Source organism: Ostrea edulis, chromosome 2 (assembly GCF_947568905.1).
Source record: "Ostrea edulis chromosome 2, xbOstEdul1.1, whole genome shotgun sequence".
In the NCBI taxonomy this organism is placed as follows: Eukaryota; Metazoa; Mollusca; class Bivalvia; order Ostreida; family Ostreidae; genus Ostrea; species Ostrea edulis.
Genome location: NC_079165.1, coordinates 59,470,512 through 59,485,330, shown reverse-complemented (window position 1 = coordinate 59,485,330; position 14,819 = coordinate 59,470,512). Strand labels below are relative to the sequence as shown.

The 14,819-nt window shown below is 36.5% G+C and overlaps 1 protein-coding gene and 1 long non-coding RNA gene across 2 annotated transcripts in view; one reads left to right on the top strand and one right to left on the bottom strand.

Annotated features, from left to right (window-relative positions):
* Window positions 1-7,851, bottom strand: part of LOC125679989 (uncharacterized) — a 28,403-nt gene extending 20,552 nt beyond the window's left edge. The window contains exons 1-4 of the mRNA XM_048919438.2: window positions 7,732-7,851; window positions 7,293-7,435; window positions 4,500-5,183; window positions 1,059-2,066 (exon numbers count right to left, since the gene is read on the bottom strand). Coding sequence (XP_048775395.2) covers window positions 1,059-2,066; window positions 4,500-5,183; window positions 7,293-7,425 — 1,825 coding nt within the window. The 5' untranslated portion in view covers window positions 7,426-7,435; window positions 7,732-7,851. The remainder of the gene's footprint in view (window positions 1-1,058; window positions 2,067-4,499; window positions 5,184-7,292; window positions 7,436-7,731) is intronic.
* Window positions 7,852-8,620: 769 nt separating this feature from the next.
* On the top strand, window positions 8,621-9,890 carry LOC125678219 (uncharacterized). The gene is made up of 3 exons (XR_007371446.2): window positions 8,621-8,749; window positions 8,965-9,024; window positions 9,676-9,890. It is a non-coding gene; the product is annotated as an uncharacterized LOC125678219 (long non-coding RNA).
* Window positions 9,891-14,819: the final 4,929 nt, after the last annotated feature.

The following is a 14,819-nucleotide window of genomic DNA, read 5'->3' as shown; positions in this document are numbered from 1 at the left end:
ACGACTTAAATCAGCATGCTAGACAAGGAATAACGTTTGTTACTGCTTGAAATAGACAGGTACAGTTCTTTCAGTACCGCTTCGGGTATTGATGGATATCTGGCAGAAAATTTCACTTACGTTGGCGCACTTTAATAAAAAAAAAAACTTTTGAAGTCTTGAGTTGTTTAAACATATGTCCTGTAATGGAAATGTCCTCTTTTACATGCCTATATTACTAAAAGGCAGTCAGTCGAACGAGAAATCGAATGTTTATGTGTTATTTACATCAATTTTATTTAATTTTTAAAATTATAATAAAATCTCATATGTAGATTTTAAAAAAGAATTATTCATTCAATATCAAATTCATTTTTTTTTTTAAATTGCCAAACGTGTATCGAATTCTAATTAAAATCAGATATTCTCTAACCGTTCTCCATGTAGTGTAACGATTTAGAGATCTGATTTTAATTAGATTGACGTTTTTCATTACCCCCGTTAATTTTTATCTAGTATACAATCCAGGATTCCATTTGTACAAATCCGGACATCCCAATTTCTTTACGTAGAAATTCCAAATTTTACAAGGTTTTATCTGGTACAAACCATAATTTCAAATTTCACCAGATTTTATCTGGTACAAATCAAAATTCTAAATATCACAAGATGTAATTTCGTACAAATCAGAATTCCAATTTTTATAAGATTTCATCTGGTACAAGTTTTACAAGATTTTATCTGGTTCAAATCAGAATTCCAAATTTTACAAGATTTCTTCTGGTACTGACAAGTTTTACAAGATTTTATTTGGCTCCAATCAGAATCCAAATTTTACAAATACTAATTGGAGTTCTGATTTGTAGTAGGACAATTTTGGATTGTACTGAAACAGATTTCTACTGCAACATGCTGCGTGAATTTGTCGTCCTCCATTATAATACCACATCTACTATCATGCTAAAATCAGAGAAGTACGGTGTGAAAACTGAAAGAAATGTAATTCTTTTTTACTTTATTCTATATATTTAAATGCTTGTTCAAAGATCAAAACAAGCTACATAGTACAATAGTTAATTAATACGTGGCTAGTTTATTATCCCTCCTAACAAATAACGAAGGTTCAATCAAATCGTGTAACAATAAGGATTGTTTTAGCGAATGTGGAAGTTCTTGAGATTTCACAAATTCTTGTATATCGTTTCTGTGCATCCGCCTGAAGTAACTTCTACACAACACACCCAAACTACGCGGGGTTTGCATATGATCCAGTAATCGTAAGCGAATGACGTCACTTTTGGTGTGTTTGATCATAAATTTGACGCTCTCGGGATCTTCTTCGGCTATATCATTCCCAGCCTCCAACAGAAAGAGAGAAATGGTGACAAAATTTCTACAGACTGCGTCACACAGAGAGGAGCGATGACGTGGCATCAGTTTGGGGTCCACAATCCAGTCCGTGTAATAAGTATCCGTCCCCCACAGCACAAGCACAGGGCGGACGACCTCCATCTTGACATTCAAACTGAGCAGCATTTTCACTAGGTTTAGATTCCCCTTTATGATCGCCACGTGAAGAGGCGTCATGTAACCAGGTTCAGCACTTTGGCGGTTGGGATCTGCACCACACTGCAGTAAATGCTTCACCATAGCTTCGTCTTCACGATTTATGGACTCGTGTAGTGGGGTGAATCCTGCGTCGCCATTGGCATTTATATCAAGACCTTTTGAAACTAGTTTAGATACAAATTCTTTTTTGTTTACTCCTGCAAGCGTTAAAATTGTCATATAAGGACTAGCAGTTTTTGGTAGTTCCGATTTAACAGGAAGACGTTTTCTGCGTAATTCATTTTCTAAGATCACACTGGCGTCTTTGAAATCTAAAATTCTTGCCAGATCGTAAGAGGTGGTGCCGTATATTTTCCTGCTGATGTCTGCATTATGGTCTAACAAAACACTGATCATGTCTGGGTTGTTCTGCGAGGTCGCGTGGAATAATGGATCTTCTTCCTCGGGACAGAGATAATCGGGACGATGGTTAAGTCGGAAGCCATGTTGTAGAAGCAGTTTCAAAGAATTCGCTTTACCTAGGAAGACAACAACAATTAGAAAAAAAATGTATTTATAAGTAACGGAAAGACATTCGAGAAAACCTTTTTGAAGAAGAATAGAATAGTTTTTATACACACACATTTTGCAATATATTTCATTTCCAAAATCAGGTATTTTCTATACACGAGTTGTACCAAAAAAAAACACACCCACAAAACTAGATATAAGACAGTGATACCCGCACGCAAGTGTTTGCTCTCATCTCCGTCACTTGCAAAGAAGCCACAATAACATAAACTTTACCTTATATACTCTTGCTGTATATGTCAAGATGCATTATGTGTTCTATTGGACAAGTGCCCTATGCTCGGCGCTTACGGGCATTGAGCAGTGAAGGTTCTTTAGCGTGCCACACCTACTGTGACACGGGTCATCCGTTTTTAAGGTCATCTCCGAGGACCCGTGACATTTACACTTGATGCCGAGCGTTTGGCGATGGAACTGTCACTACATGTTTTAACGACTTAGGTCTGTCGCGGCCGGGATTCGAACTCCGGCCTTCCGCATGCGGGGCGAACGCTCTAACCTCTCGGCCACCGCGGCGGTCAAGGTGAAGAAGAAAATTCCGAAAACTTATTGCACATCTAAAGGATATCACTAATCATCTCCCAAAAGACTATTTGGCTCCTGTATAAAATGTTAAAGGAGTTCTGTGCACCAAGATTTTCTACAGCAAAACGTCTTTATCCATCCCAAATTGGTCCGAGGATGAAAATGAAAATACTGTAACCTTATTGCACATCTATAGGATAGGACACCACCAATTACCTTCCAAAAGACGATTACTACGTAAAATGTCAGAGGAGTTCTGGGAACCAGGGTTTTTGGTCGAAACCCCCCCCCCCCCCCCCCCCGTTTTTTGACCCTCCGAATGAAATGAAAATTCTGAAAACTTATTGCACATCTATAGGACACCAGCAATCATCTTCCAAAAGATGATTGGGCTACTGTGTAAATTGTAAGAGGAGTATTGGGAACAAGGTTTTCATTTCCTTTAAAAAATAAACGTCGTTTTTCTAACCCCATTGTGGGCTCTAGGATGAAAATGAAAATTCCTAAACCTTTTTACACATCTACAGAACACCACAAATTATCTTCCAAAAGATGATTTGACTACTGCGTAAAATGTAAACGGGGTTTTAGGAACCAGGATTTTGTAGAAAAATGTTTTTGACCCCCATTAATCCCCTAGGGTGAAAATGAAAATTCCGAAACCTTATTGCACTTTTACAGGACACCACCTCCTATCATATTCCAAAAATATTAATTGATTACTGTTTGAATAAAAGAGGACTTTCAGGAAGAAGAAAGTGTGACGGACGGACCTGGGTAACAACACAAAACCTTTTTTGTTAAAGAAAGTGTGGGTATAATAAAAATATGTCTTAAAAAGGTAACATGTAATTGGAATGTATTTAAACAATATATATGTTTCCAAATTGTTCCACGGGCTCTGTGCCTCCTCACATTCCATAAAAGACATGTTATAGTCTCACTCCCAATAACAGTCAGAAGGAGCAACTATTGCCGTCTATACCAGGTGAACCCAACGTGAAAAAACCCCAAATACTTTCTAACTACAATGTTTACACAACGTATGGATGTGATTGTTACTGAATGTTTGGAGTCGGAGAAGGTTGAGTTGGCCCCCTGTGACTATTTTCAGTTTTCCAATCTTAAATATAATCTCTCTGGAAAGAGATAATTCGAGAAATGCCATTGGATCTGCTATTTATTAGAATCTGAGTACTTGTAGTATCCTTATTGTGCTTCTAAAAGTGGATTGACCAGCTCAAAATGTGTATTCATGCAGATGAAAGTAGCTTGAAGGGCAGAGCAAGTTAGAATGATCAAAATATTTGCAGTGTATGAGAAGCAATGCTTGTGATATTATTTTTGGAACATCCCTCGTACAACATCGTTTGCAAATCATGGTGTACGATTGATGTCTGTTTATCATATTTAGCTTTTGTCCATCAATTTCTGACTCCTTAAGCCTGTTGAAACTCATATTATCACATATGTTAGTACGTGTATATTGTATGCACGTATGTTCTAGTAATCAGGACAATGAAAATAGTACATGTAAGTGAATACCGGGTTATATAATTCAAGGTTTGAGATGACTCCAAGTTCGAATGATATGGTGGAGACAAAACGTAGAAGACACATGGTTAGAGAATTTTCGAGGAAATCAGATGAGTTACTTTAATTGATACAACGATTGCTGATGGGATCCCGAGAAGAGGGCGCTCTGAGGAGCAAGGAAACTATCACAAAGATTTATTTCATGTCGTACTAGAATGTCGCCTTTTCATTGAATAAAACGCATTACGTGACTGCCACCTATAGTTGTATCATAATAATCATATTTATAAAGAGGTCTAATCTGAGTGAGGTTTTCTTACCTTTGACAACAGCTGAGTAGATAAGAGTATGCTGTTGTTGTGGCGTGTAGAAGTCAGCATTACGCGTAAGTAGTACACGGTCTGTGATGTAATCATCACCATAGATATCGGCGCGGTAAAGCGTCCCCGGGGTAGCCATTACTCCATTGTCAGTTAGCAGTTGAACCATTCTCTTATTGTTCATTTCAACTGCACAGCATAAAGCTCCCTTTTGATAAGAATTAACGAAATTCTTCTGCAATGATTCCATTTTCAGCAACATTTGAACAATTTCTTCTGCGTTTTCTAGTACTGCCAACATCAAAGAAGAATACCTTTCCTCTCCTCTGCAGCAAACGTTTATATTAACTTTTTTCGATGTTAAAAAATTAAACAACTCGATATCTCTGTTGTAAATTGCAAAATGTAAAGGAGCAAAAAGGGTCGCCTTTGTAGGTTCATTTAGAGTACAATCATGTTCATGAACTAAGAATTTGATAACCCTCAACTTCCCTAGTGCGCACGCACAAAGAAGAAGTGTAGTCGCTGCATGCTGTGGCGAAGAGTCAGTCGTCTGCTCCACGTGAGGACAGCGTCCTTCTAATACCCAGACGGACATTTTTTCAATGTGAAACACGTGGTTATTATGGCGCAATTTTTCGAACATCTGACCACAAATACACATCCTGTTACAGCTCTCATAATCTGAAAAGAGGGAGTAATCATCAGCCATTGTTGTTCATTGTGACAGACTACATGCACAACGTTTACAGGGCAATTTTACACGAACATGTTATAACTCTTTTTGTACATGTATCATTTATCACCACGATGGTAATGATTTGCACAAATTTGCATGTACAATCAAGCAGAAGGTACAAAATAATATGTTTTGTTTTAATTTACCCTGTACAATAACTTTGCATTCATTAAGTTACTATTTTATTAAATCGCCCCCAAAGGAGTCACCATGCCCTTCTGCATGTCCCACACCCGCAGATGTATAGTCTTTAACGGAGAAAGAGACGAGAAAGGTGAGACTGAAGCACTTACGAGGCACTAGGATTGTCTATGGCCAGATAAACGAAGTCACTGGCCAATGTCATTGGTATAAAAAATCTTGAATTTTTTAAGAAAGTCACACTTTGCAATTTAATAGCGACTTCAAAGGATCATATTTAGCACAAAAACTGTTTAAAGCTATATGACGAGTCTGATCCCTGAACTAAGGCAATTTGACTAAAGTCATGTTGATTGTTGCTGCAGAACTCTAGCTCTCTGAGAAAATATTGGGACAAATTATAGAGCTAGAGATCCACCCCTTATAAAAACCTTGAATTTGATTTACGGCGCACAACAAAATGCGCACGGTTAAGGCGTTACATCGCTATATTCTTGCATCGCCTTCTCATAAATTTAATATAAAAAATTTCTAACATATTTTTCTACTATACTTGTGCCCAAACAAACCTTCAGATATTCATTAAAGCCCCATACGACCCGGAAATTCACAGCATTTAATGATTTCGTTCGTTGACATAGCCATGTAAGGTTTCTATAAGGGGTGGGTCTGTAGCCCTCTGATCTATCCTAATATTTTCTCAGAGAGCTACAGTTCTGTAGCTATGGTCATTAGTGAAATAAAAGGTTTTATCGTCAGTTTTGGTCAGGAAATCCAAAACCTCTTGATTTTTCTCAAGTAAATTCTGTAATGTCCATGTTGAAGTAGATGCCAAACTGAAAATTATGTTTTCCTAACAATGATTCCTTTTCTGTAATATTCTGTGCCCCCCCCCCACCACCACCACCACCACACACAAAGGGATTTGTTATCTGCAATGCTAATTTACAGAGGCAATGTTTGCGTTTTCCTTGAAAATAGTCAAAATTGTCAACTTCAAAAGAAATCATGGACTACATGCGTCAATCAAAACCAGGCTCATAAAGATATAACGACAACCAAATGTCAGTCTTACCGGTGTACCAGGAAAAACTACCGCTAGTGGACTTAGTTGCTTTAAGAATATGATTCCGTAGCGGTAGCCTCGCTACTCGGCTCTCGCGCATTTAGTCCCAAGGAAAGTGATAACTTATTGATTTAGATCTATTCGATTATCAAAATATAGAATTCCGATTTCTAAAAATGCAATCGGCAAAAGAACAATGCTTTGTACACCTTACCTACTTATGGACAAAGGTATGCAGTTCTTTCATGTAGTTTCATGAAACTATTTCTTTTTCGTCTGGGCTAGAAGACGCTTGATAAAAAGTTGCAGATGGTGCGTCTTGGCCTTATACCAAGGTAAATTTTATCACTAGAAAGCGTTGAATATGCCCAAAGGAGTAATATTCTTCTTAGAACAGCTCTAGTTGGGCCTTTTGTTTGATATTATAGAGAACTTAGAAATGAAGACCAGTCTGTCGAAAACGTCATGATCTGGCCATACGAGATTTGTATAGGATTTAACAAGCTGAAGTCATGCTACTCCTTTGAAAATGCTTTTGCTCATTTATATGTCAAACTTTAAATCTGAGATCACACTCTGATATTGAGAATCATAATAAACAAAAAAGAAGAGCTATCGCATGAAAATTGCTAGTACCTGCCTAGTGGCTCTAAAGATGAAAACAAAAATGACCTGCTATTTTTTCCATAATTTTTGTTTTCCAACCACGGAGGGGCGTTTATGACCTTTCACTAGAACAGGAATGAGTTTATTTCACGATTGGGTGTTCAGACAGACACACACCGAACAGCAAATCGTAATCATTATATACTTTATAACAAGTAAACTAAAACCGATTGCATTTTACCGAATCCTATTTCCTTCTTCATGATGTCTTTGTTTGATGACAACATCCAAATTATTTCATCTTCGTCTTTCGAAACCATGCTCTGCAGGATCTCGACCTGGCGCTGTCGAGTAGCAATGTCCAGTTCCGCCATTGTGTCTATTCTGCAGTTAGAAAGGGTTTATTGTAAATAAACAAAAGCAATTGAACATTTTACTGGAATAAAAGTAAGTGAAAATATCAATATCTAAACACGTGTAACACGTTTTTGTTCATGCAACCTATTTTAAAACGTCGAGTCAAACTTTATGTGCGGCCAAATTATATTCCGATTTAAACAAAATCCAATCAATATGAAGTAAATCACAATGATGATCGACTATACTATATATATATCCACGATAACAGACTACTCCAAAGGAAATATCGATAGATCCAGCGAAGAATACTGATTACTTACCGTTATCTTGAGGTTCCCTATTTCCAATAAATTATGTGCATACTCGTCTAGTACGGATCAATATATCGATCAACCTCTACATAATCCAGTAAAGGTTTTATTCAAAATGTAAACAATGCCAAAATTATACACAAACAGTTTAAATGGCTGCGGTATTACCTTAGATGATTTTCGCGCTCGATTCTACGGCCTTTAAATTCAAGAATGAACGAACAATAGCCCCCGTTCTTATGAGTCTTGTTTCTTCTGGCACGATATGGAAATACTGGGATTCTACGAGTACTTTGGGCATATCTAATACAGCAGCGTATAACGGCCACTTTATCTAATCGCTTGGAGTGGAGATATTCTTGGTAAATCGCTTGGAGTGAATATATTCTTCGTTCGGACAAATCAATTCTTCGTCTTAACTCACATGTTTTTCTTTCGAAACGAAGATAAGAAGTAATTTATCCGAACGAAGATTTTCATGGTCCGAGGAATTGGTTTGTAAAAATGGAACATGGGCGTTTTCATATCTTGTTATCGGTCATCCAAACAAGAATATCAGTAACACTGATGGGTGCTCGCCGAACTGCATCTATGATCAATAACTGTTGAAATAAAGTTCTTTTTCATATATAAGGAATATGTTGAGTGAGGTTTACCTTCACAAAATGACCTTGAGCGACTTTTCTTTTCTTAGGTCATTTGCCTATTACTTTTTGTGTAATGTATGATAAGTACCTGTTCAAAAACTGTTGAAACAAGGACATTTTTTACGAGTTAAATGTTCTGAGTAACCTTGGCCTTTCAAAAATGACCTTGAGAGACCTTGGTCCAAAAGATGAATAGCTATTGAAATCTTGTTAAAATGCTGTTTTTTCATATATAAGGTAAAGACAATGAACTCCTAATTCCTGTAAAGATGCAAAATCATCAAAGAGTAGAGCAAACACGCACCTCAGCTGGACATACCAGAAGTGGGATCAAGTGCTTAGGAGGAGTAAACATCCACTGTTGACCGATCACACTCGCCGTAAGCCCTATATCTCGTTCGGATAAACAAAGTAATCCGTAGTCAAAGTCAGTATGTAAAGAAATGTCCCAATTGGTATGAAACATGTCAGACAGCATTTTACACAATGGTAGGTTATATTGGCAAACTAGATCGTTAAGATGATCACATAATTTGCGAATTGCTGAGTTTAAACGGGACTGTTGAAATTCTAGTAACATCAACTTATTTTTCAGTAGACTGCCTCAATTTAAAAACTGACCATACGCAGAACAAGCTCTTGCGTGTCAAATCAGGTGAGAGACATAAACACAGAATTACAGGTTATACTGGAACGTTGCTACATAAATATGGGAAGTTGACGATGGAAAAGCTGAATTCACCCTTTTAGCATAACTATAGTTGAGTTGCTAGTTTGCCGTTGTTATCAATAAATTATCTAAGTATGAATGAAGCAGATAAGATAAATTATCTTATTTCGAGTTCACTGCGACATATCGATGTACATGTATCTTAGATACATCTTAGATATATAAAAAGTCATTTATTCCCGACACAGTTAGGAAATGGAACTTGCCGAGTACAGAAATAAAGGAGATAACTTCGATTGATAAATTAAAAAAACACATTAAAATAACACCCTCAAAACCACCTTTATACTATTCATATGGCCAGCGATATGTTAATATTATTCATACCAAATTAAGACATTCTTGCATTTTAAATAATGATCTTTATCGAAAAAACATCATTGCCTCTCCAAATTGTATTAGTGGTCATATTGAAGATGCCCATCATTTCTTTTTTGCATGCAAAAGATACACTCAAGCAAGAAATTGTTTTTTCAATGAACTGCTTCAGCTAAATGATATTGCTATTGTCGATACCCACCTTTTATTATGGGGAAATGAATATTTTTCAAATGATGTAAATTTTTATATTTTCAGAACAGTTCAGAAGTTTAATAAGAACTCTAACAGATTTTAATCGGACCTATATATCATAATTTTAAAATATGTTTTGCATTTTATGCCTGATTATGTACTTACATGAACCAAAAGATACATTGTATATTATCATAATTGTACATTATAACTAATATTATATTTTTGTGGTACGACAATCTTTATTTGTACATGTATAGCATAATATATTTTGTATACGGGAGAGGTTGTCTAAATTGCTAGAACTTGTAACCAATCCTTTTGTATATTCATACAATAAAATATGTTCAAATCAAAAAATCTTAGATAAACAACAAAGACTTCTATGTCTGTTTTATATCTGGATATTTAATTGAATATAGATGTTAACGACAAACTAACAGCATAACTCTGTGATAAACGGGATGATTCGGTACATCTTGAGAGAGTTTATCAAATCAGCACGAACTTATTTAATCAAAAGATATGATGATATGCAATATTTATTTTCAATAAAATATCTACATATATGTAAGTACGAAGCGGATGTGGAGGACTCCTGTGATTTTTACATTGATGATAAAAACTCGTTTTGTTTGTTTGTTTGACTCCTTTAGAACCGTGACTGGCTGAAATTTGAAATTTATAGAAATGATAAAAGGATATTGTGGCTTACAAACTGATATGTCAGTGACCTTGATCATATAAGTTTACTCGTATTACGTTAGAAATGGGACCGATGGAGACAAGGAAATGATAAAGGGATGTTATAACCTAAAAACTAGTATCTCTAGTGACCTTGACCTTTGACCATAAACATTCGTAAATTACTTTAGAACCGGGACCGATAGAGACATGAAATCTTTGTAATAGCAAGATCACATGAAGAGAAGTCTTCTTCAAAAAGAATGGGCGGAGCGTAGCGTAGCGAGGCCTATTTTTTGTGACAAAGTTTTCTCTTCATATGATCTTATTAACCTAGAACAGAGCACAACCAATGGAATCAATGTTTCAAAATAAGCCCCGCCTATTAATGTGTCAAAATAGTGTTTTTCCTGAGTTGACGGCTTTGATTAGGGAGCGACTGTACAAATCGAACACAATTTCCATAAAAATTGAACATGCATACTTTCAAAATGGACATCCAGGCAAGTCGGGTTTTGTGGGATGTAAAGGAATGAATGAATGTATATTGTTTAACGTCCCGCATAAGAATTTTTCACTCGTATGGAGACGTCACCATTGCCGGTGAAGGGCTGCAAAATTTAGGCCTATGCTCGGCGCTTACGGTCTTTGAGCGGGAGAGATCTTTAACGTGCCACACCTGCTGTGAAACGGGACCTCAGTTTATGCGGTCTCATCCGAAGGACCGCCCCATTTAGTCGCCTCTTACGACAGGCAAGGGGCACTGAGGACCTATTCTAACCCGGATCCTCACGGGATTGGATTTGCTATACTAGGAGACTGGGGTGGAGAATTGCTGAACATTCCTACGCAAAGTTTGTATCAGAATGTGGGAAATAACGGTCGTTTTTCTGCACCCCATAATTCGGAGAAAATCGCACAGAAATAGAAAAATGTGATACCTCTGAAAACAAGGCAAAGTGAAATATGGGCTATCAAGTTGTGGAAGGGATTTGGTGGAGAACAGAAACTTGCAAGTTTTAACCCCTTTATTCCAGCAAACCCAAAAGATCTAATGCGCGTCTCCATATGAGTGAAACATTCTCGAGTGGGACGTTAAACAATATAAAATCAATCAATCTAACGCACGAAATATTGGATTTTTTTGGCTTGAACACCTCATCTGCGAAATTAAGCACAATAAATGGAGATCCTTACCCGCCCAAAACACTAATCCAAATTTCATCGACAATACAGATATATCGGCGTGTGGAGTACAAGATGTTTGTCAGTTCCAAAAAATGTATTTAAAAAAAGCTTATCTTTTACAAAGGTAATAAAAAAAATTAATCGAAATTTGCATTTAGAAATAAGATTTACAAATAGGATTGCATTAATTGTGGATTTTTTCTGGTCGGTCGGTATGTAGATCGGTCGGTAGACCAGATGTTGTCCACTCAATATCTTGAGAACCGTTCACTTCATCTCAATGATATTTCATATGTGGGTTGGTTACGAGTGGAAGAGAACCCCTATCGATTTTCAGGCCAAAAGGTTAAAGGTCAATCTACTCTGAACATAGAAAGACACTCTCCGCTTAATATCTTGAGAACCCTTTGCTTGACAGACATCAAACTTAGTACACTTGTACACCCTAAGGCGTAGATGACCCTATTGATTTTGAAGTCAAAGGTCAAGGGTCAAACTGGACATAGAGATATACTGTTTGCTCAATATCTTGAGAACCCTTTGTTTGACAGACATCAAACTTGGTACACTGGTACATCTCCAGGAAAGATTACCCCTATTGATTTTGAGGTCACCTGATCAAAGGTCAAACTGGACATAAGAATATACTCTCCGCTCAATATCTTGTACATTCATACATCTTCAGGAGAAAATAACCTCTATTGATTTTGAGGTCACATAGTCAAAGGTCAAGGGTCAAACTGGACATAGGAATACAATGTTTGCCCAATATCTTGAGAACCCTTTATTTGACGGACATCAATCTTCGTACCTTGGTACATCTTCAGAAGAAGATAACCCCTATTGATTTTGAGGTCACATTGTCAAAGGTCAAGGGTTAAACTGGGCATAGGAATATAATGTACGCTCAATGTCTTGAGAACCCTTTGCTTGACAGACATCAAACTTGGTATACTGGTACATCTTATAGAGTAGATGACCCCTATTGATTTTGAAGTCACCTGGTCAAAGGTCTTCTATATTTTAAGAATCATTCGCTTGATTGACACCAAAATTGATACACTGGTACAGCATATAGAGTAGATTACCCCTATTGATTTTTAGGTCACATGGTCAATCCACTCTGAACATAGGAATATATTGTCTGCTCAATATTTTGACATGGTTTGGCACTACTAACATTTAAATGATGTATGTGTATAACCTTTTTAATTCTGCACCATGGGGGCATAGATGTTTTACAAACATTTCTTGTTGTTTATTGATATTTGTTTTGTATACGAGTCACTTGGAGCTTCAACTTAAATGATCCTTATGCAACATAAATGATCTCTCTCCGTGTTGGAAATAAGATAATGAATTTACGAATGCAATCGCAATCCGTCATGCCGAATAGTTGACCAAAAACAAACTGAACGGTCATTCATAATTTCAAAATTTGAAACTGAGTATTGCGAATGTGTTTATAATGGCAGTTTTTGTCCAGTGCGACAATTTAAAGGGCAAAATTATGAATACACGTCGTTTCTTCTCATTAAACGCAATAATCGAAAACACAATGCACTATATGACAAACAGAGTAACTGCTATATTGTAAACAGTGGCCTGCTTTCTTGGACATTGTACAACCTAGTTTCGCGCTTTCCCAGAACAGCCCCGGGCCATTCGAAATCTGACATATTGGACAGTTTTCGACTTATTACTTACTTTCTGTGTCATCACAAATAATGTTCAAACGAAATAAAACCGTTTTTATGTTTATAAAGTCGTAACAGTGACTTCTATAATCACGGGGAAAAATTAAAGAATTAAGAAAAAATTAAGAACATCTAAAATATCAGATAAATATCGTATTAAAAAATATATCGATGTATCAGATCGTTGGTTTTTGGAGGGTAGTCCTTCGTTGAAGTAATATAAAATAAATCTTCATGAAATTATAAGTGTGGGCCTAGTCAAAACTATTTTAAGCATAACTAACACTGAACACCTACACAATTTTATGCAGATCATGTCTTAAACCAATCGCAACTTCTTGGCTTGCCGGATAGGCTCAAGAATGTGTGATTGGTTGTAGACCCAAGCGCCTATAGTGTTGCAATGCCTCGTTCATGGTGCTTCGTTCTGGAAATTTCCATAAGGCTGATTCCAGACTTAAATCACGGATTGAAAAACCCCCCAGGCATATTTCATTCATTCAAAAATTATCAAAACTTATTTCTTCTGTAAGATCAAAATGAAGCATTGATAAACAACGGATTTACTTCAAATCGCATTATCTTAAGATTGTCATTAAAAATTAAAAATAAAACTAGCTTAGATCCGACAAAGTGTGTCCGCCACTGTATTCTCATATTTGCTATTTCATGGTAGTTTATCGATAACGAAAGTAGGTTTTAATCAATATTACGACATTTACTAATCAAGTAAGATTCTATTATAGCATACGAACTTCACCTCACACATGGAACAATATTAATTAAAGGTGCAAGCAGTAACTCTGGAACAAGCGTTTCGGAGTTTATTAGCAAAATTTATTTTTCTTAAATCTTTTTTTTTTTTTTAGCCAAAAAAATATTAGCAAAATTTATTAATTTATAAATATTGATACGCAAGAGTTTGTTCTACATATACACTGTAGTCTGTAGTTAAATCGAAACAAGCTATTGAAAAACAAGTTGATGGTACAGTCTCGTTTAAAGTCGCATTTCGCAAATTTTGTGGTCGTTATAACGATCTAGTTTGCCAATACAACCTATCATTGGGTCAAATGCTGTCTGACGTGTTTCATACCGATTGTTAGGCCGTACTTGGCACACAGATTTTGACTTCGGATAACTCCGTTTACCTGATCAAAATATAGGGCTCATGGCGGGTGTGACCGGTTGACAGGCGATGCTTACTCTTCCTAGGCAGCCGATCCCACCTCTGGTGTGTCCAGGGGGTCCGTGTTTGCCCAACTATCTGTTTTGTATTACTTTTAGGAGTTAAGAGATTGATCACTGTTCGTTATCTTCACCTTTCATGTTCAGAAATTTAAAGGAGATGTCTTTAAAGATTTAATGCTCTTTGACTATATGATTAATATAGTCGCACACTGGGCGCTAGAACCCATCCCTTGTTATGCTGTTCAAAGGACTGATTTAGTCAACGCGAAGAAATAAATATACACTTCATTGAAAGAGTCAAAGAATCTTCTTACCTATATACCAAAACCCTAGGTACCGTACCCATGAATTTAAGACTTTTAATGTAGGATTACTATCTACTTAGTTGTATTGTCCAGGAGTCAAATACTGTGGAATCATTAAAATTCGTGGTGACTCAATTTATGT